The sequence below is a fragment of the Stegastes partitus genome, unplaced genomic scaffold, assembly GCF_000690725.1.
Source record: "Stegastes partitus isolate 25-593 unplaced genomic scaffold, Stegastes_partitus-1.0.2 Scaffold65, whole genome shotgun sequence".
Classification (NCBI taxonomy): Eukaryota; Metazoa; Chordata; class Actinopteri; family Pomacentridae; genus Stegastes; species Stegastes partitus.
The window spans coordinates 504850-525983 of record NW_007577796.1 but is presented as its reverse complement, the minus strand read 5'-3'; the positions used below and the strand labels follow the sequence as shown (position 1 = coordinate 525983).

The 21134-nt window shown below is 39.2% G+C and overlaps 1 protein-coding gene across 1 annotated transcript; it reads left to right on the top strand.

Annotated features, from left to right (window-relative positions):
* Positions 1–7209: 7209 nt before the first annotated feature.
* Positions 7210–20450, top strand: mov10l1 (Mov10 like RNA helicase 1). Its single transcript, XM_008276114.1, has 26 exons — positions 7210–7306; positions 7410–7597; positions 8972–9131; positions 9409–9521; positions 9691–9878; positions 10129–10275; positions 10498–10797; positions 11041–11238; positions 11636–11750; positions 12130–12307; positions 12389–12459; positions 12552–12643; positions 12781–12836; positions 14083–14165; positions 14260–14326; positions 14423–14604; positions 15091–15237; positions 15414–15535; positions 15626–15725; positions 16470–16616; positions 16972–17145; positions 17357–17506; positions 17687–17794; positions 19728–19868; positions 19982–20073; positions 20378–20450. The coding sequence occupies exons 1-26, from the start codon at positions 7210–7212 to the stop codon at positions 20403–20405; spliced, it is 3444 nt and encodes a 1147-aa protein (XP_008274336.1). The 3' UTR covers positions 20406–20450.
* Positions 20451–21134: the final 684 nt, after the last annotated feature.

The following is a 21134-nucleotide window of genomic DNA, read 5'->3' as shown; positions in this document are numbered from 1 at the left end:
GTCTTCCGGCCACTGTTCACAAGTATGTGTTCCTGTGTTAGAATAAAAACGCTTCCTTGGGCAGTATGCATAAAAGGCAAAAACTCATGTGCAAGTGTTGTCTTTTCATGCAGCCTAGCCATAATATGTGTTTTGGCAAGTTCAACAGTATGCAGGAGTGTTTTGGACACTGTAGGAAATGCGTATTCCTCTTCTACGCACCTGCCTAATAAAATAGAAGCATGAAGAGTTTCTTAAATCACAAATAAAATCCATCTACCAGCATCCCTTAACATAAATAAATACGAAAGACATCATATATTGTTTGGTTAAAGCAAAATGCTATAGATAAAATGTTTAATGGGCCTGTCAATTCTGACATTTTAGGACAATGAGTGGAGAGGAGACATCCAAAATACACATTTAGGTGTTTCTTTTAGTACACTTTTTCTATTTGCATGTGTCGCTTTTAAATGTAGTACATATCGTTACAGCCTGGTTTCTTAAAAAGAATTTTGCTCATACGCTGAGCCAGGAATCTCCACTTCCGTAGCACTTATTTCCATAAAGCCTGATCTACAGAACATTTTATTCCAAATGACATCATGAAAATCTTGCTTTTGCTTTCGCTTGTGTTATGGCTACGGAAAGTATTTACTGATTTACTAAGTGATAGAGATTTCCAAAACCCCCTCTGTAAAAAAAACATTGACTGTTGCTGACTCACATGTCAACAAAAATGAAACTAAAAGCTTGAAGCTAACTAAACCCATTGTTCATATTTCTGTCTGAAAATATATGTAAATCAGAGCATTTTTAGAAATATAATGATTCATTTGCATTAACATAGAATTTCAAAAAGATTGTAACACAAAAATCCTTGTCTTATTAGTCATCAACTGCTTTGTGGTGATATCTGCTAGTTAAAAAACTTGACCCTATTTAAAACGTTGTGCTCACCGACCAGGTTATTTCTTGGCCTGGAGGTTGCCAGACAACCAGAGGAGGCTTTAGGAAGGCACCGGTCCCGGCCAAGAAGTAATGTAGTTTCCAAAATGTCAAATTGTTCTTTAAAGCTATAGAGTGTGGGACGTTGACATATAAATGGACATCTGTTACATTCAGGTCCTTTCCAGAGAAGTTCAAACTGTGCTGATTAAAACTATCAGCGCCAGGTAAATCTCTCTGTATTTCACAGTATATCAGAGTTTTAAATCTGGCTTTTGTAGCAACATTCCCATGCTGGTGCACCAGTAGCAATGTTTTATGTAAGCCAGCAATGATTGGCTTAGCAGAGCTGAAGTTAGGAGCAACCAAAGCGATGTAGATGAAGGAGCGTGGCTGCATAAGGGGAGGTGACAACAGTTTCAAAGAGCAAAACCCAAGCAGGGTCGACAAAGTTGGTGTAATTACTATTGCTGCCTGAAGAGGGAGACAAAAGCTCTGCACACAGGTTCAAATTCTTCACATGGCCTGGGCTGAAGTGATTTGCTGTGGGAGACAAGTTTAAGCACACTCTTGTATATAATGCACTTGTGACATTATTGTCTGATTAGATATGTAAATAGATGCTTAATTAACATGGTTGGTTTCAGCATGCCACAAAAAATGGGAAAAGCAAGCAGCTCAGAAATGACATGACAAAAATGGAGGCAAGCTGTTGAAAGCAGAAAACATCAACCTTTTTTATGCTAAATATGTGCACAACTGCATTAACTTAATGACACGCAGAACAAAAATAAAGGCTTGAACTAGAAGCTACTCTGAACTGCTACATGTGTCAAGAAAAGGCAGGAATAATGTTGTGCCAAACAAGCAGCAAACTCCATTGATAAAAAATAAAGCCAAAATGCCAAAAACTACAGTTCCTCAGATGGCCACTTGAGGCTAAAAACAACTCATCCCCACACTAAAACACCCAACTTTATAGCAGAAATAATCATGTTTACAGCCTTTTAGAAACAAGGTTTTGGTTTTTATAGCTAAAGTCTACGTTCAGGTCCACTCCATCGCTGGGTGAGCTGGGAATTAGGAGTCAAGTCAAGCCGGAAGCAGCACAGTGAGCTTCAAAACTGCAGTTCAGGAAACCTGTGGGGTATTTAGAGACAGTCAGTGGTAGTTAAGTATCAAAACAGATAGCTGTGGGGAGAAAAAAAGTAAAAGTACGATGGTTACACAATTGTAAGGAGTACTGAACAGAATAATCCTTAGTGATATTTAACACATAGGATGGCGTTGAATCATTTTCACATTAGCGTTTCTTTTATACTGGAATTATGTGATCACTCCTAAACTTTCTGTTTGTTACAGAAAAAGTACAAAATACAAAAAATGTCAATGAAATTAGTAGGAGGCAACAAGAAATACAAATCCATTCACACATGAGGATCCAGGTTAACACTGCGATTATTGTCATTTTTGAACCATTTAGTATCTTGAGCACTTCCGAAAATAAAATCTACCTCCGTGCTTGTTTAAGCTCACATCTCGATCAAGACACAAATGCTGTTAGCATTTTTATTATCGTTATACCAGAAGCTTAGTGCAACCTTTGCTAATATTTGTGCTTTCGAACTGACTGCTTTTTCAGCTATCATGACATTGATTATAGGTGATACATGGATCTTTACAAAACAAAAGCACCGAAAAAACTGCAAAAAGAACCTCAGTCAAGGAAAATTTAAAGCAAACTGTAGAGATACCTCTCGGATGACAACAACATGCTTTGGTAACGTCAACACATTTTGAATCGATGTCATCATCAACACGTGCAAAAATGTTTACTTCCCCTGTTTTAACTAATTGCAAATATGTCTGTAAACACTTACACATGTGACACACTTTTCCTTGCAGTACCGACGGCAGGCCAATAATTCTTTAAATAAAGGATAGCGACTCTCACTCTGAGGACACGACCTGCTGTGGCCAAACTCTAGCTGCCAGACTGCCAGCACCGCACTGATACTTGTTCATGTACCTTCAGCTGCTGATTAGAGGAAAGTTTGAACTCACGTCAAACATTATCTGATTAAGTGAGGAATCTGTTTTTTCCTCTGGTCCCCTTAATAGCTGGCACAGATTTGCATGGCATTTGTTGCCATTAGATAGAGCTGGTAGAGTGTCCAGTTAGAGCAACTCAGACTCTAAGATTAGTATCTGATCTGATTCCTTCTCTGGCCTCATTTGCACTCTGTTGTGGAAACTGTAGATGTTGTGTGTACAAAGAGCACCACCACTGCCTCCCTGTGGTAAAAACTGGAACACAACACTGCAAGCAGGGACTAAGTAGAACATATAAGTGATCAAAAGAGTCACGTCAGAGGTAAGCAATGTGAAAACTTCAAGCTTAATAAAATGGGCTTAAAATATATGACAAAAACAACAGAGAGTTTGGGTGGTTATTCAGTGTACAAATTGTTCTCATCCAACAGCTAAAACTGTACAACTGCTGCATGTGCTCATGAAACTATTCTGGGCCTCAACCGTGGAAAGTATTTAAACGCTTCCTATGTAAACTGCTGATGTTAATGTCCTAGCGCCACCCACAATCTCCTGTCGGTACAGAATTTTAAACCAACCACATAAAAGTGCCTTTTGGAAACAACTCTAAATCTGCTATACAGACCATTTCAGTGTTTTTGCAGGCTTTACTCTTTTTTTCAAGTCCATTAACTAAAAACCATATGTACCTTGCTTAATTGCTGAGCCCTTTCCAAAGTATGCAATTAAAAAAAAAAGTTTGGGATATTTTTACCCTGTCCATTTACATGGGACAGGAACCAAGTCACAGTGCACTATGCTCAACCTTATTTTTTATCGTAGTTGAATCTATTATTTATTTATTTAAGTAATTAATTTAGTACTTAGTGGGGACTTTGTTTGAATTTATTTAAATGTTAAATACATGCATTCACATCATAATGACCATTAAATCCAATAGCTTTTATGGTATCAGTTTCAGTTCTGAAATTTTAAACATCCCTGAAATTGCGAGTTTAATAGAAACAGTCATTTTAATACATCAGATGTGAAGTTGTGAATGTTAATACACAGCACAGGATTTTATTTCATTTTATTCTGTGCTTAATTGAACCACTGCAAGGAAGTTACTTATGAAGACTAATTTCCAGTGACTGCTCTGGACATGTAATGAGTTGGTGTTATTTTGATCATTACCTTGACAGCTCCCAGTCTGACATCCATAATATTAATGCATTTAAAAGCTAGACCTTAAAATTCTGCTTGTGTGATGGGAAATATCAAAATGCTGACTGTGAGTAAGGTGCATAACGTGAATCTGTTTGATGCCAAACTCCATTATCTTTTAAAACAAGTCAGTGCTTTCTTATTGTTTGTCTCTGTGGGTTCAAACTAGATCACATGTTATTTGTCAGGAGACCTTCAGGATACAGAGTTAGGGGTTTCCACCAGAACATTAACGCACTGAATGATTTATTGAATTGTTTATGTCTGGCCTGTTTCAGGTCTTTTCAGATTGAATTGTTATGGCACAGTAAAGAAAGTAGGAAGTTTAATGTCAATATTTCATCATATTAAAATTTGACTGTTTAAGCAAAAACTCAAAAAAGTAAAGAAAAAAGGTTGTGCTGAGGGCCCATTTTTTATGACCCTCCATGGAAGACAATACTAGTTAATTCAAACATCTTAAAAATACATGGTATATTTTGAGCAATGGCTGGCAGTAAACAGGCAGACTTCCTAAATATGCACTATGTTTACTGCCACTAAGCTTGACAAAGACGTATGCCTGCATATCACTGTGTTCTATTATAGTAAGACAGAGGCTCCTATACAAGGAATCCAATCGTCAGTGTCCCCAATATTTATCAAAAAAACAGCTTTAGAGGAGATATTGGCTCTTACATCTTCATGCATGTGGACAGAAGAAAAACATATAAGCTTTGTGTTCTGTGATACACGGCTCCCTTAGCAGTGCTGCCTTAAACACATTTCCAGTGTTAAATGATGCTCACTGAACAACTGGTACTGTGTCCACATAATGAGAATAAAAATAAAATATGGGGCTAATACTTACATGTGAGAGTGAAGGCTGAAAAGATCAAACGCATCAAGTGTTGACCTTATGCTGAAACAATACTGAGTGACGTAAAAGAAAATGTGACAGTGTATGAATAAGAGGAGGATAATGACAGAGGAACATTTCACACTATGCAGTCAGGTCAGATCACATCAGCCGACTGATGACTCACCGGTTCAGTTTGTCATTAATTCAGTGAACTGAGGACACAGATATTTACCAGACAGATCACAGATGTGAATGCGATGGTACTGTGGGAAAGTGCAGCACGATGCAGTTTACAGTGGTCATGCCCAGTGCCATTTAACAGTTTACAGATATGTATGTCAGCAAACGTTGTTACTCAAAATGACTTTCTAGAAACTAATCAATTCATGCCCTACGTGTTTTTTTCTTCAGTAAATTATAATGATCTTGTAAAAATCACTGGTTTTTTTTTGTTGTTGTTGTTAAAAACATTGCTGGAGGTGAACAGCTAATCTGGATTGAGGGAGCAGTGGTACTTAAATTGTATGGTGCATTCACGTTACATGAAAGGTATAGTAAGGACGAGATTTCAATGTAAATAGCGTCGCATTAACATATAAATGGCATTAACAACTGGGATAAACTCAAAATTTTCTGAAGCTCTGGTACCAGCGACTTGACTTCTAATAATAAAAAAAGTCTAAAAACCAATGAAATAAAATACATATGTAAGCCTCACATCAGCTTAAAAATGTCTTTTTTTGCCTCAACAATCATTGAACTCAAACTCAAATTAAACTGCTTCAATGCTGTATAGATTCAATGTACAGTAAGCGCCAATATGTAAGGGATAATGCCCGACGAGGTGTCCATTATCAGAAATTAATGGACGACGCGGAGGCGTGAACCGTCCGACGCGAAGCGGAGGACGGTTGCTTCCGCGAAGTCCATTAATTTCTGATAATGGACACCTCGAAGGGCATTATCCCGCTTATACCATGGTCACTTACTAAATAAATATTAAATCAATTATTAATACGTTAATGTTGTTTTTTACCGTTAAAATCGTAAGTTTTCCACAACAAGCGGCTGAGCGGACTATTTCATGTCTCTCGTTGTGACGCGTTGCCAAGGTAACCGGTCGGCCACAGCTTTATTGCTGTCTTGCCGTTGTGATAAATAAACTGAAATAACGTATATTAACGTATGTTCTGAGTTTCTGTTGCCACGGTTACCAACTACCGTTTGAGTCAGCGCATTAATTTAGAACAGGATCAGGTTATTTGACCGGAACTTCTTTATAGGTGTCGTATATCACTTGTTAATGGACACCCTGCAGCCAATCAGAATCGAGTATTCACCCAGACCATGGTATAAAAGAATATAATCATATACTTATGACATATAAACTCGTAAACAAAGCCGTTATTTCCCATCTATCCCACATAGTTTGAACGCTGCATCACCCAGAGCCATTTTCCCAAGAAGAGCCCAACTTCTTCAGGTTAACGAAACTTAAAAGATTTAAGTTTAATCTCCTCACATACTGATTTTTAACCATTTGACTGCAACTTTCACGTCAGTAGTATACGGTAGGAGACAATTCACCTCAAATTTAAATGTAAACTTGCATTGTTTTCCCGACCCAGTCCTCCTATTACGCGGCTCTTTTGGCGGTAATTTACGCAGAGCCGCCATGTTTGTCACAGCACCGCCCCTCCTCATAACCGTGACCGAGCTCTCCCGCACACGTACAGGTACCTGTGAGGAGCGTGAGAAGGTCAGGCTGCAGCAGTAAGCAGGTGTCGACCTAAAACACGTGAACTGGACTTGCATATTTTGTGTTGAACACGGTAATTTAAGAATATCCTCACTCCTCTCTTGTTCCTTAACGTTACTTTCCTGTAAGTGCTGCACTTGGCGCTGTAGCTAAGCTAACTTTTAGCCAACTTCCGATGTGTCAATAGCATCTTCTCCGAACTGACTAGCATTAGTTAAAGAACTTAAGCTATGCGGATTAACAGCTTTCTATTTTTTTTTTAGTTAGATATATATGTTTGGCCACTGTCTGTAAATCAGTAAAGCACAGCAATTGTTCATGTACAAATAACTTTAGGTGGCAAATGCTTGAGATGCTAAGAACTGCTCTGTCCTATTGGTCGATGTGCATAGCTAGCGTCTTTAGCCACCATTTATTTGCAGATATGCTTACTGCCGTGCGGTACATGCTGTCCAAGCTGGTGTCTCCGTTGTGGAGGACAGTAGAGGTGGATGGAAACGACACTTTCTGCGATACGCCAGGTAAACACGACATATCTACAAATAAAGTCTATTTCCTAATCTCAGTCATTCTATATTGCTGGTAGTATAACACTAATACGTTTAATCCTGTACCGATTGCCAGGCATGGAGGACATTAGCCACCTGCGAGGCAGTGTGGTTACCCAGCTGTGTCTTGACTATGGCATGATAGACGATACAGTCTACTTCACTCGTGGTGAAGTGTTGGGTGGAATACCACTGAAGGAGGGAGACCTGGTGAACTGTATAGCAGTAAGAGATGGCGCCCAAGGAGGATGGAAAGCTCTAAGGGTGAGGAACCTGTGTTCATCTATGTGGCAGCTTGAATGTGCACACCACATACTATTTATATTTACTTTGCATCGGCGAGGTTGTCAGTATATACTGTCTAGTTGTCTCACTAAGAGTTGACACCAATGCAAGGGAACTGAAACCTGTAAAACTTCGTAGCGCTGTGATCTAATACAAAAATATAGAAATTTTAACCAAGTGGCAAATTTACTTGTTCCACAATAATTGTAACAACATTAGCTTCCAGAGGTATTTAAACATTCTTATTAATGCCACAGAATACATACATTGCATTTAAAACTATCAAACTGATTTAAGCTTAAGAAAAGTGTTATATCCCAGGGCAGGTTGTTTGGTGAAACAGTTTATTTAATAAGGCACATGTTTCTATCATTTGGAGAAAATGCATTTTGTAAACAGTGACTTTTGACTCGGAAGTCCTTATTGATAAAGTGGTTGGTCAGACTCATGTTGGGCTCTGTTGTCCTATTTAGCTGCATAATATTCCACAGCTTGGTTTCAACTTGTGCCTTGCATTTTTAGTACAGCCCTGGGATGGAAACTTGAAGAAAAATTACTGCATAGTGGTATTACAAAATACATTTACACTTGAAATCCAATCTTTTTAAGACCCTCTTTGGTAACTGTGTTGTTTGATGTCGAACCTTTTGTGATATGAAAATGATCACATCAGTATCTGTCTGTCTGTCTGCAGTCTTTTTTTTGTGTGGTCCAATACTGGCAAAAGCATCCCAAAATAGTTTTTTTGCTTTGATGGCACTCAAGTCTGACTTTGGACTCTTACAGAGCTTTGTGATGCCAATTTATATGGCCAGACATGTGGCATGTGATGTTAACAATTGCAGGACTGCCAACAGAGTACCTGGTCTTGGTCAACATCATCCTTTCTGTAGCCAAAACATTTCAGCATACCTGATGTTATATTTCTTTTTGCATCCATGTCTTTCTTTACAGTGTTTTTCTCCTGTTTAGTGCTCATTTCATGTAGCCTGCATGTCCACAAACTTAATGTCTCATTTAAATCATTTTTTAAAAACTCTGGTGTCAAAGAACCACTAAATTAAAGCAAAATATTCTCTATCAGACAGAGTCCTCTTGTAGAACGTGAACGATGCAAGTTTTTTTTTTTTTTTTTTAAAGCATAAAGCAGCAAAAAGTCATAGTATCATGTGTTTGAGTTAATTAGCCTTAATTAGCATTACACATCTTGCAATGTGACTATTGAGTATGCATACATCATAGTGTCAATGCTGAAACAGTATATCGTGCCCTAATGTTTTGTTTGTTGTTCCGTCCATTGAAACATTTTTGATGAACTCTGTCAAACATGCGCCATTTAATCTTGTCATTTAGGTGGAGAAGAGTGCAGATGCTTGGGAGGATGGAGGAAGAACCTCCTTAGAAGCTGACAGCATGCAGTTGCGGCCTCTCATTGGCACAGTCACATCATTTGATGGCGATGGTGGCTACATAAATCAGACCACATACTTCCCACGCCACAGTCTCTGGGAAGGTACTGATACTTTACTTCACATACGAAATTTGTGAGCCTCTTGATGCTTTGCATAAACTTACTCAGTTCCAGAAACCCACCCTGACTTAATGGCCAGCATTTTAACCCAATTTAACAACCACTTATATCATTACAGATGATGTTTGGTTAGCTCTCAGCCTGAGAGGAGATTAGATAAACCTGCAACCACACTCAAATTTACCACCAGTCTGCGAAAGGCTGATGTTAACTTTGCTGTCTGTTCACATGCTTTGTATGTTTCTCTCCTTTCCCATAGGTTATGAACCGATGAAAGGAGACTGGGTCCAAGCAAAATATTTTATCAATCGTACCCGGTGGACCACCCAGGCTCATTCTGTGACTCCTTTACGCTACTGCCGCCTAGACCAGGTAATTGTATCATTGTTTTTGAGTGTACATGCACGTTAATAGTGAGTCCAGTTGCTAGTAATTAAACTGTAAAAGATAAAATGTATTATGCATAATTCTGATCAAATTATCAACGTGAAACTCCTTATTTTATTTCTCTCCTGTCCTCTGAATGATCCACGTTCTCTAGGTGCGTGTTACCAGTGTGTATGGCAACAACGGAGTGGTGGAGGACAGTGTTTTCTTCAGCCTGGACTCTCTACTGCTGCCTGCAAACTACCAGCCTTTACCAGGTCATCTGGTCAACATGGTAGTGGTGGAGAGCAGTCAGTCTATCTTCTGTTGGAGGGCCTTGTGCATGGCACCCTGCCTTCAGAAGTAATAGTCCCAGTCTTTGAATGTGCAAATAACTATTGTCATCAGTTATCCTGCAGATTATTTTTGTGATTGATTGCCTTGCTTCTGAAGTGTTAAAAATAATGAAGCAAATAATTATATTTTTAGTTTTGCTGATTGCAATTTCTGCTTGATATATAACTGATTGACTGATTGTTTTAGATTTATATCCTTACCATCAAAAATCTAATCTATTTCGTGTTTTTTTTTTCTGTCATCTTTTTGTTGTTAGTTGCAATGGGAAATCTTCTGCCACACCTCTCCAAGGGACTGAACTCCAGAAAATCTTGGAAAACAAAGGAGGGTTGGATGTAACAGACTATGGCCAGTTTGGGGATGTAATGATTGGGGAGAGACGAGAGCTGGTTTTGTGGATACAGTGAGTTGACCAAAGAAGAAAGAAATTACCATTCTGAGTGTAAAAGTAAATTAAAGCGCGAGATAAACATTGTAAAATATTACTTTACGTATATTACTGTGTGTCTTTACAATTTTAAAATAGCATTTGTGACACCAGGCATTTGAGTAGACATTTCTCAAATGTGAGAAGATGAAAAGCTGCACAATATAATGTTTAACCTTCACTTTTCTATTACAACAGAAATAAAGGTTCAGAGACCCACAGGCTGAAGTGTTGTGACTTTGCTGGCTGGGACTCAGAGGAACAGTTCACCCTGGTAACTGACAATGGATTAACATCACTTAGCCAGAAACCACAAGTGTTGCAAGAAAACTGTCCTGAGTCTTCAGAAAAACAAGTGAGAGATGCCAGAGAGGTAGGCAAAGAGAACGGTGAGACACAGAAGGAGACTGTTCATTCCACTGGTGTACGAAGAGAGGAAAGAGAGGTGGATATTTCACCAGGAGAACGACTGTCTGTCACAATAGCCTGCCATACAAAGTAAGTTTTAAAAACTCATGTGGTGGCAAAACTATTAAGTAGCAGAGTCAGTTGTAGGAGTTATAAATAAAAAAGATAAATATGAGATTAAACATTTTTTGGCTTAGTCTCTGTCTGAGCCTGGTGTCTTGTCAAAATGGAATGCTAAATTCTCAAGTAAAACTAATTTATAGAGTTATTAGGGGTCTTTTGTTTGTATGTTTTCTTGACAGCTGATTTTTTTTGTTTGGACAAACTCCTTAGGATTCTGGGAAGCTGTGCTGAGCTGCTGCTGCTGCATTTCTCTTCTTTCACCATCGGGAGGCGCCTTGAGGTCACGGTGGGCAGTGAAGAGGAGAACCTGCTGCAGCCCTCTGTGCCCTACAGTCCCAGTGATGCTCGTCCAGTTTCGGCAACACCCGCTCACGTTATCACGGTATCTGCTCCAAAAGACACACCAAGGTATCGACAACTGGTTCCATTGAGTCTTATGGCGAAGCTTGAAATATGTTGACGACCTATCTTGGAGTTTGCCAGGTCGTTTGTACACAGTAAATGCTAACATTTTTTCCAGTATCCACAAAAAACACCCAAAAAAACAAAAAACAGACAGGATCAGTTTTTGCCGAGGATAGCCTAAATAGAATACAGTATTTGGAAGTATAGATAATGTACAGCTGTAAAACAAGTATTAAGTATCAGTTCAACCATTAGTGTAATTCCTCTTGTTGTGTTCAATGTGCCTTTTTAGGTTGATTGGATTCAGTGAGTAATAAGGTTTTGCATTTCTGAAACTAAAGTTATTTGTATAGAATGAAATATGTTGCATCTTATTTAAGATTGGCTTTCCCACTTGTAGACTGACTAAGCGACGGCTGCCAGTCTTCATGCCTAACTACCCGGTGCCTCAGACTCTAAGAGACTGTGTGGAGGCACAAACTGATGTGCTGGTAGTTCAGCCCTGCTTAGGACAGGTGAGTATTCCCATTGTCCAGTTTAGCAGATTATGTTAAATAACTAAAACAACACAAAAAATGCAGATTTAGAGTTGCCTTTGATCAATGTTTACCAGTGTTTATTTATATATGCATTCTTATTCAGCTAAACAACAGTGTTTAGATTCTAACAAGGGGTCAACCTTTGGGTCTTTAAATTTTACTAACAATTTTGGGTACTATGTGAATATTACCATTCTTTTCCTGAGTGTGTAACAAAATTTGCTAATGTGGCTGCTGTTCTGTGTCCTGCTTCTCTGTTTGTGTGAAAGGAAGGTAGCGAAGAAATAGAATTTGCATCAATAGAATGTAGAAATCCAAATATCTCGACGTTCTCCTGCCGTGTCTGTTCGCTCAGGTGCTGTCACCAGCCAACATGCATTCGCGTTTCTCAACTCTTCTCTGGCTGGAAGAGTTGCATGCAGAAAGAGAACTGAGAGAATTCTCAATCAGTGGAGCCCTTCTCAGGAAAGGAGGTGTCTACCTACATCTTGAGGTCCATGGGTTATCTGAAGGCAGACCTAGTCTCAATACAGGTAAAGTGTCTGTTATTATCATTGTTGAGTTGTTGCAAAGGTTCATGTAAGGTTTTTGCTTACCACAAGCTTTCTCTATAGGGGACAGAATACTACTGAAGAAACCACAGAGTGATGGTGTGGTAATAGAGTTTGTTAGTTATGTCACAGAGGTAAAGAGATCTGTCTTTTATGTTTAACCATATTTTCAAACTTAATGCTGTTTGAATGTAGATATAATGTAATGCTCTGTTGTGATGCACAGATCAATGACGAGGATGTGAGTTTGAGAGTGAACTCAGAATTTCAACGCAGGTACCTCGGAGAGCCACTCGACGTTGAGTTCTCCTACAACAGGTGAGAAAAAGTGAGGATCTTACTATCACCATAGATTGTGTATACAATTTCTTGAAGGCAGTGCATTTACATTTCACCTGAACACCATGTCCAGTAGTTTCTTAGCCTCAGTTTGCTAATTCTGCTTGCATTATCAGGGTGACCATGAGGCGGTGTCACAATGCGCTTGACCAGACAAAACTGTTTGGGGAGAGTAAGTCTTATTCAAATTGCTTTAAGTCTTTGCAAAATGTGTTTCTGACAGATAAGGTAAAGAGGAGGAGGAGTGGTTCTCATTCTAATACCATGCCTGGACTTGCAGTCATAGGCAGCAGTGGTATTCCGATAAAGATGGAGGTCCTCTTGCATATTTTCCTGTGTCATGGCTTCTGGAAGGTTGAATTAAGAGTGACATTTCACTTCTAAAAACTTCCAAGCTGTGTTCACAAAGAGTATTTCTCTATCAAAAAACTGAAGCCCACATTGTCACCAAGTACACAAACTTGGTCACAAACGGTGGGATGGTCAGCAAACAACCTGACAGTTTGATATAGTGTTGAATTATCACTGTATTCATATTTTCAAATATTGATTTATTGTTATTAATTTTGTTTTAGTGGTTTATTTTGGCTTTACCACTGTTTACTTTGGACAGTGTTTTACTACAAAGTAAGCAAATGAGTCTTGTGTGTCTCTCTGAATGAATGACTACTCATCCTTAAGTGCACTAATTTCAGTCAACCTTATGTTTCTTTGCATTGACTAGTTTAAACATTCCAAGTTACTTTCTCAACCTGAGCTTTTACCTCCAACAACAACAACCGTGCTTCAAATACCAGTCTGAAAGGTGATAGGTGAAGTTATGTGATGATAGCAGTGAGGGTCATCCTGCACTGAAATTTTCCCATTGTAGACTGAATTGTCTTTGATTGTATAGCAATGGATCCAAGTATCATCTTGATGCTCATTGGGATGGAAAATGTTTCAATGCAAACACCAAACAAATTTGTAAAATATAAAATATCATAAAGTGATATTTTGCATTCTAAAAAAAAGGGGAAACATCTGGTGGTAACATCCTTGACTGGAAAGATACACAATGACATGCCCACAATATAATTGACACTAGAGGGTGCTGTTTGTATTTCACTTCAGCTCTTGTGTTCTCACAGTGAAGGTATACTGCAGTATCAACGTGCCCACATGCTTAGTAGCCTTTTAAAAATAGCATTTTATTGCTTGATAACTACGCACTTGGTTTTATACACAAAATCAGTGATATTTACATATTATATTAATTTACAAGTCTAATAAGTCTACACATTTTTGAGAATAACATAAATACCTTTTTTTTTAAATTTAAAATGAGTGTCAAAGATTCGCACAAGCTTTCTTGATTAATCATATTGTTACAGTCGTGTTGTCAGTCTTACAGGTGTCATTTTATTCTTGTTGTGTAGTCCTCTTCCCCTCCAGAGTGACACTTCAGACCCCTCAGTGGACGGGAAAATGGATAGACAAGGAGGAGGACCAAAGCAAAACAGTGGAGGACAAAAAGGTGAAAAATGAAAAAAGAAAACAAGAGATTTGTTCATTAAATATAATTTTGATCAAGTGTGAATGTATTTGACCACCAGACTCCAGCTGTAGAAAATGGAACAGCATCAAGTGCTGCCATGAAGTCAAAGGGCACACAGACTAAAGGTAGAGACATTTGGTTTTCAATTTTGTACAAACTCTGCCTGTTTGTAACTGATAAACCTTAGCAACAGCGTCAGTAACATGTGCAATGGCTTCTAGACAGTAGACTGCCATCCAAACCCATCCCCAGCAGAGGGCACTTCTTTAACCCAGACCTGAACCCCCCTCAGAGAGAGGCAGTAAAGAGGATCCTGGCAGGAGAGTGTCGACCCATTCCTTACGTGCTGTTTGGACCTCCAGGCACTGGAAAGACAATCACCCTCATAGAGGCCATTCTGCAGGTGCAAACATAAAGCACTAGAGGACACGGGCTGGTTTTATTATAAGGTTTAAAGTACTGCCCAACAAGTGGATGTAGAAGGAACCTCCTAAATGGATGATCATGTGTAGTAACATATCAGTGACTTTAAAACCACTGAGGTTTTGGTAAAAGGTAATTTGGCCAATATTTAAACAAATTTATAAACAAATACATCCAGTAATATACAATTATTGAAGTGGCACTTAGAGATTTTTATCTTCACGTGTAAGTCTGTTGTTTTAACCCATGAAAACTGTTTTTTTCACAAAGACTGTCCAAGATGATAAAACTATGAAAGGCCTCGTAATGTAGTGTGGATAAAGAAAAAATAAAAACAATTTGAAAACACTGACACTGATAGGAAAACATAATAACTAAGAAACTTTGTCATATTTATCTTCAGTAGCATTAGGTGTTATGCTGTCAAGGTTACTCCCTCAACTTTACAGAGTTTTTCCACCCCCAGGTTTATCACTTTCTGCCCAGTAGTCGGGTACTCGTTTGTACTCCCTCTAACAGTGCTGCTGACCTCATCTGCATCCGCCTACATGACAGCGGATACCTGCATGCTGCAAGTTTGGCTCGTGTCAACGCATCCTGTCGGCAGAATGAGGTACTAAGCAGTGTCAGAAAAGAGAAACTCACTGTGCATTTTCTTTGCGGTAAGGTCTGTACAGATGCCAGTGGTATTCACGACCAGTTGAGCAGTACAGTTGTTTTGAATAATTGTTGTGGTTGTGGTAAAGTGCTTGGACTGCATCTGTCTTTAGTACTTTGCTTTTTCCATAGTCTATCCCAGAAGTGCTGAGACTGTACTCGAGAGAGGGTGAGGACATCCGTCATGCTGCTTTTCACAGGATTGTGGTCAGCACCTGCTCCAGTGCTGGCATGTTCCATAGTTTAGGAATACAGTAAGACCTGCACTGTACTAGGGATCAGAGTTTACTGTTTTTCTCCCACTTTGGTCTCAGTTTATGAACTGTGGATTTGTATTTCCTCAGAGTGGGGCATTTTACCCATGTGTTTCTGGATGAAGCCGGGCAGGCCACTGAGCCAGAGTCCCTGATCCCCATCAGTCTTGTATCAGAGAGAGATGGGCAGGTCAGCACAAACACTGTCTTTAAATCTCTATCCAGTGCCTTTGTTTCAGTTGCAGTTCAACAGGGACGCCACATCTATGTTTCAAATGTAATTTATTCCAGCCATATTTCTGGTGTGCAAGAGCAACACTACCTGGACTTGTGAACTTGTTTTTGTTGTTTTATTTATTATGGTTGAGCTGTATCAATTGAATGATTCCTTTCTCCTAAATGTGTTCATCCATCCATCCATTATCTATACACCGTTTAATCCTCACTAGGGTCGCGGGAGGGCTGGAGCCTATCCCAGCTGACTCAGGGTGAAGGCAGGGCTACACGTAGAGACAGACAACCAAGCACACCCACATTCACACCTACGGACAATTTAGAATCACCAGTTAACCTCCTTGTGGGAGGAAGCCGGAGAACCCGGAGAAAACCCACGCTGCACAGAGAGAACATGCAAACTCCACGCAAAAAGATCACGGGTGTCCTCACCGGGACGCAAACCAGGGATCTTGTAGCTGTGAGGCGACGGTGCTAACCAAGCCGCCTTGCAGCCCCTAAATTTGTTCATGCCTTTCTTTTCTTTCCCCCACAATGCATTCCTGACTAATCCGATTCCTTGTGTACATTTTTCATATTTGATATATCAGTTAAAGTTACGTTAAATATGTGTGAAATATCTATGGAAAAACAGAAAGTAGGTTTCCTAATTGACTGATAACTTGCCTGAGCTGAGCTTTTTTTGTCTTTACCTGCTTAGATAGTGTTGGCTGGAGACCCTCGTCAGTTGGGTCCAGTCGTGAAATCTAAGCTTGCTGCTGCCTTTGGCCTAGGGGTGTCTTTGTTGGAGAGGCTGATGGCCAACCCACTGTATTCCAGAGAGGACTGGGGCTACAACCCTAAGCTGGTTCGTGCACTACATAAAAAAGTCTGATGTTTTCAGTAACTTTAAGTTGTTCTTTGCAAGTATCCCATTAACATTCATGAAGATATAATGGTTTGCATGCTGTGCAGGTGCTATGCTACACAGTACCTGACGCCATGTATTAACATATTTACCTATTTTTATTATCATTGTACCATGGTATAAATATGTATTTAGTGTTATTACTGATACAAAGTATTTGGCAGTCTAACATAAGCACTAGCAATGACTAAAACATATGTTTACAGGAATATATTAGCAAATTCTTGTGGGCATTGCATAAATAGTATTATAAAACTGTTTTTTGTTTTTAAAACATTTTTTTTTATCTCAACAGGTGACTAAGCTGATCTACAACTATCGTTCTCATGAGGCCTTGCTCACACTGCCTTCCAAGCTCTTCTACCAAGGGGAACTGTGTTTTAAAGCCCCCAAGGCAATTGTGGACTCTCTCGGCCAGTGGAAAAACCTGCCCAAAAAAGGCTTTCCACTCCTTTTTCATGGTGTCAGGGTAATGAAGAATTATATGAAGTACACATATGGTCTTACAGATTTAGAGCTAATGATGAACAAGGCCTATTTGTTGTCTTTCATTGAGTATACTTATATATAAAGTTATTTTTTGAGGAGTCTAATTCATTTTGTTCAAGATTATAATGTCACTTCTTGTCACTGGGATATGTTGTTCCCACATGTATTTCAGTGATTGTGTTCTGTTTTAGGGTACTGAAATGAGGGAAGGTAGCAACCCATCATGGTTCAACCCAGCGGAGGCCGTTCAAGTGATGCTCTACTGCTGTCAGCTGGCAAAGAAGCTCTACAACCCTGTGGATGCGTCTGACATTGGCATCATTGCCCCCTACAAAAAACAAGTATGACTGCGCTGTTCATCAGAGGATGAGTTGCTCTATTTTTCTAGCTTTTTCTGCATGAACAAAACAAATTCAGTGTCAATTCAGTGCTAACTCCAATGCATCTTCAAAGGCTTTTAAAATTGGTAGCTATACAGACTGTAAACCCTTAACTGTCTTTGTTTCCATATTACTCTTCAGTCTGAGAAGATTCGAGTGTTGCTGGGGAAGGTGGGCCTGTCTGACATTAAAGTGGGCTCGGTGGAGGAGTTCCAAGGACAAGAGTTCCTGGTCATCATCTTGTCTACGGTAAGATAAGCGCCTTGGGTAATGGAAGTTAAAAATATCAGAATGCACATTCTTCTAAATTAAAGCTGGACCTCATCAAGTGTAGATTCTGTTTGGAATGTAACTGCAAGTGTTGGGAAAGCTGTGTTGGGCCTGCACAGAAAGAAATTTGAATTTAAGGTACCAAGCAAGAAAAAGTCATTCTTTTCCATCAGTTTAGAACAGGGGTTCTCAACTGGTCTCACCCTGGACCCACATTTTCCCATGGTCATGAAGTCGCGACCCAATTGTTTTTAAAATTCAGTAATCAATATATTTCCCTGTGCAACATGCATTTCAGAGCATATAACATGCATAGTAACTGGACCATGACCACTGCATGTACAAAACTGCACAAAATAGAAAAGGCCACAAAACAACATATTTTCACTCCATTTTGAACAAATTTCTAAGAAACTAAGGAGGACCATGACAACTGCATGTACAAAAGTTAATAAAATAAATATCAAAACTACTCGAAAATATTCAGAGATCAAAATTGATATCCCGATTCCAGCACAGCGAAAGAATAGTTGGCTACTTGGCTATTCGGGTCCAGCCCTAGTATGAAAATCAACATTTTAAATACTCTGGGTCATATTTGCACTTTGCCATCTTGGACGCCAACATCAACACAAACTTAAAATGAACGTCAAACACACTATGGTTACCATGCCTGTCAAAATAAAAGTTTTTTCAAAATAAAAAATAAGTCCAACCTGAGACGCACATTATATATTTATTTAATTTTGACCAGCTGTCTGCGACCCACCCAGAACAGGTCCAGTTGAGAACCCCTGGTTTAGAAGATACTGACCAAAATTGTAAGTCATTTCTTAGTGTGACCCTCTGGTCAACTAATGTAATTTTTGTTTATTGAGTGAGTTGTTGAACCCATCTCTGCCCACTGTGGTCGACGCAGGTGTTTTAGTTTCTGAGATCCTGATAAATTTAGGACAGAAAAGCAATCCCAGCTACTCCAAAAGCACAGAAGGTGCTTGAAACATATACATTAACAATATCAGTGAACATTATGCTATTTTTTTGCTGTCTGGATTTGTCAAAAAAAAATGTATGTTCTTTTGGCTTAATCACAGCAAGCATCTGGCTTTTTAATGCAGCAAGCTTTTGCTGAGTTTGTGGAATTAAGTTGCATCATCTGCCTTCTACAGCACCCCAGAGTGCCTTGTGATATTTCAGTATCTTAAATTGTCAGTGTGCTGTTTCACATCTTAAAATCTTATAAAAGATTAAATAGGCTGAAGTCTAGTGGGGTCTGCTATCTGTGGAAGCAGAGCCTGGCAAGGCAGCAGCCATTGATCTTCCTTGACCTTGCACATCCAAATGATGAGTGGGCATGATGTCTATATTAATTAAAATGTCATCCAAGCTTTTTTTTTTCCAATAGATAGATAGAAAAATAGATCAAGATCTGTTCTTTTCGCCACTTGATGCTACATGATGAAGGCTGTGAAGTGTTTACTTTGTTTAGCTTGCTACAGGATTTTTTAAAGAGCAACTTGGTGTCATAGTTGTTTCTGATCAAGATGTGCCTCTTAATGTTTGTACTTTTACAATCTGTCAGTCAGTAAAAGTGGATGTAAGCTGTAAAATTGCAGAACTATTTTTACAATAATATATGAAGTCATAAACATGTACTTCTGCATACTTCAGTATCCTTAAAACTACACATTAGGACTGTCACAAATAAATATAAATCTCAACATAACGTAGTAAAAACATCACATAAGTGGGGGGTTTTTTTTGGTTTTTTTTTTTTTTTTGTATGATATCCATTTCAAATTACAAGACAGTCTGTGGTGCAGAAACATCAGTCTTTACCTTCCCATAGTTTATACACCAATGTGGGATTAATCCTCAAATATTCCATAAATGTCATTCTTCTAAAATGTAGGTGCGCTCTAATGAGTCCATTCAGAGCGATGATTTGCAGAGCACGCTTGGCTTTCTGGCCAACCCGAAACGCTTCAATGTGGCCATCACTCGTCCCAAAGCTCTGCTCCTAATTGTTGGAAACCCCCACATTCTCATTAGGGTGAGTGACGAAACACACTGTTTTAATCCTAGGTTGTGTAAGATATGTGTTTTCGATCATGCTAGTGTGTAATGCCATAAATCCGACCTATTAATGAGTGTTAATGTTTGCAGGATCCATGCTTCAGGGCTCTACTGCAATACTGTTTCATCAATGGGGCGTATCTGGGCTGCGACCCACCTTCTTCCTTAAGAGACTCACAGATGTACGTAAACTGATCAGCCCTTATAGACTTTATTCACAATGGGTGTTCATGATTGCCATTACAGAGTGTTAAAGATAAAATCCTTCTATGGTAAAGCATGCTTCAGAACTGCTTATTGTATCGATAAATTAAACAGATACGATGACAAATACCAGCTTTAAATGTGTTTTTGTCATAGTAAAATGAAATCCACATGGTTTAGGTTGTTGTGTGCTAAAAATAACCACCAAGAGCACAAACAGCTTCTATTTTGATCTAAGTTTTGACGAAAAGTAAACCTGTCTTCTTTTCTATACTTCCACAGAGTTGCAGAGGAGCAAAGGAGTGCATAAGAGGAAGATGTTATCATAGATGATGTACTTCAGCTTAGTCAACCTGACAGTCATATCATGTTTATGTTCATTTTTCCCCCCCTTTTCCATTTCTTTAGCTTGTCTCTGTGTTGGCTGTTCTCAAAGGGAGCTGTAGCTCTTGAGTGAATTGCTTTAAAAAGAGAAATATCTTATTTCTGTAAGAGCCACATGCAATTCCACTGGGGGTAGAAATAAAGATGGCACTCATGTGCACTGCACAGTGTTTCCTGCGTCCTGTCATTGTTAAGTTGATGTGCTTGACTGTGCATAAGATTCTTTACTGATTATGGGTAGATTACTAGGAATTGGTCATTGCAGACCCACTGTGTTCTTCTACCAAGGCTGCACAATTATGCTACTAAACCTATTTCAATGGCACTGACCTGGTTTTTACAGCAGAAATATCCCAGTGCCTCAGTGTCAGCTCTTTGTTGTGAAAGAGAAATCCAATACTAGAAAACATTTAAACTTTTTGCATTACCTTCCACGCATGTCTGCAGAAGTTGTCTGCACACCTCGGCGTGGCAGCGTCTGCCCATAAGGCTCGGAGACTGGATGTGACAATTGAGTGCTATTGACAGTCTGCACAGGGACTGTCAGTCCTACTGGAGCCCAGCAGGATGGAGGGAAGGTGGTGGTAGGGGGGGAAGAGAAAAGAGGCAAATGGGGGGGCTTCAATCTCTTAAGTTAATGAGTCTCTTATGTGCA

What these genes read in the sequence shown, in the direction of transcription:
- mov10l1 (XM_008276114.1), top strand. Translation starts at nt 7,210, where the DNA reads ATGCTTACTGCCGTGCGGTACATGCTGTCCAAGCTGGTGTCTCCGTTG. An exon ending in GAGGATGGAAAGCTCTAAGG is followed by an intron (nt 7,598 to 8,971) that starts GTGAGGAACCTG and finishes CTTGTCATTTAG; the next exon opens with GTGGAGAAGAGTGCAGATGC. An exon ending in ACAATAGCCTGCCATACAAA is followed by an intron (nt 10,798 to 11,040) that starts GTAAGTTTTAAA and finishes CAAACTCCTTAG; the next exon opens with GATTCTGGGAAGCTGTGCTG.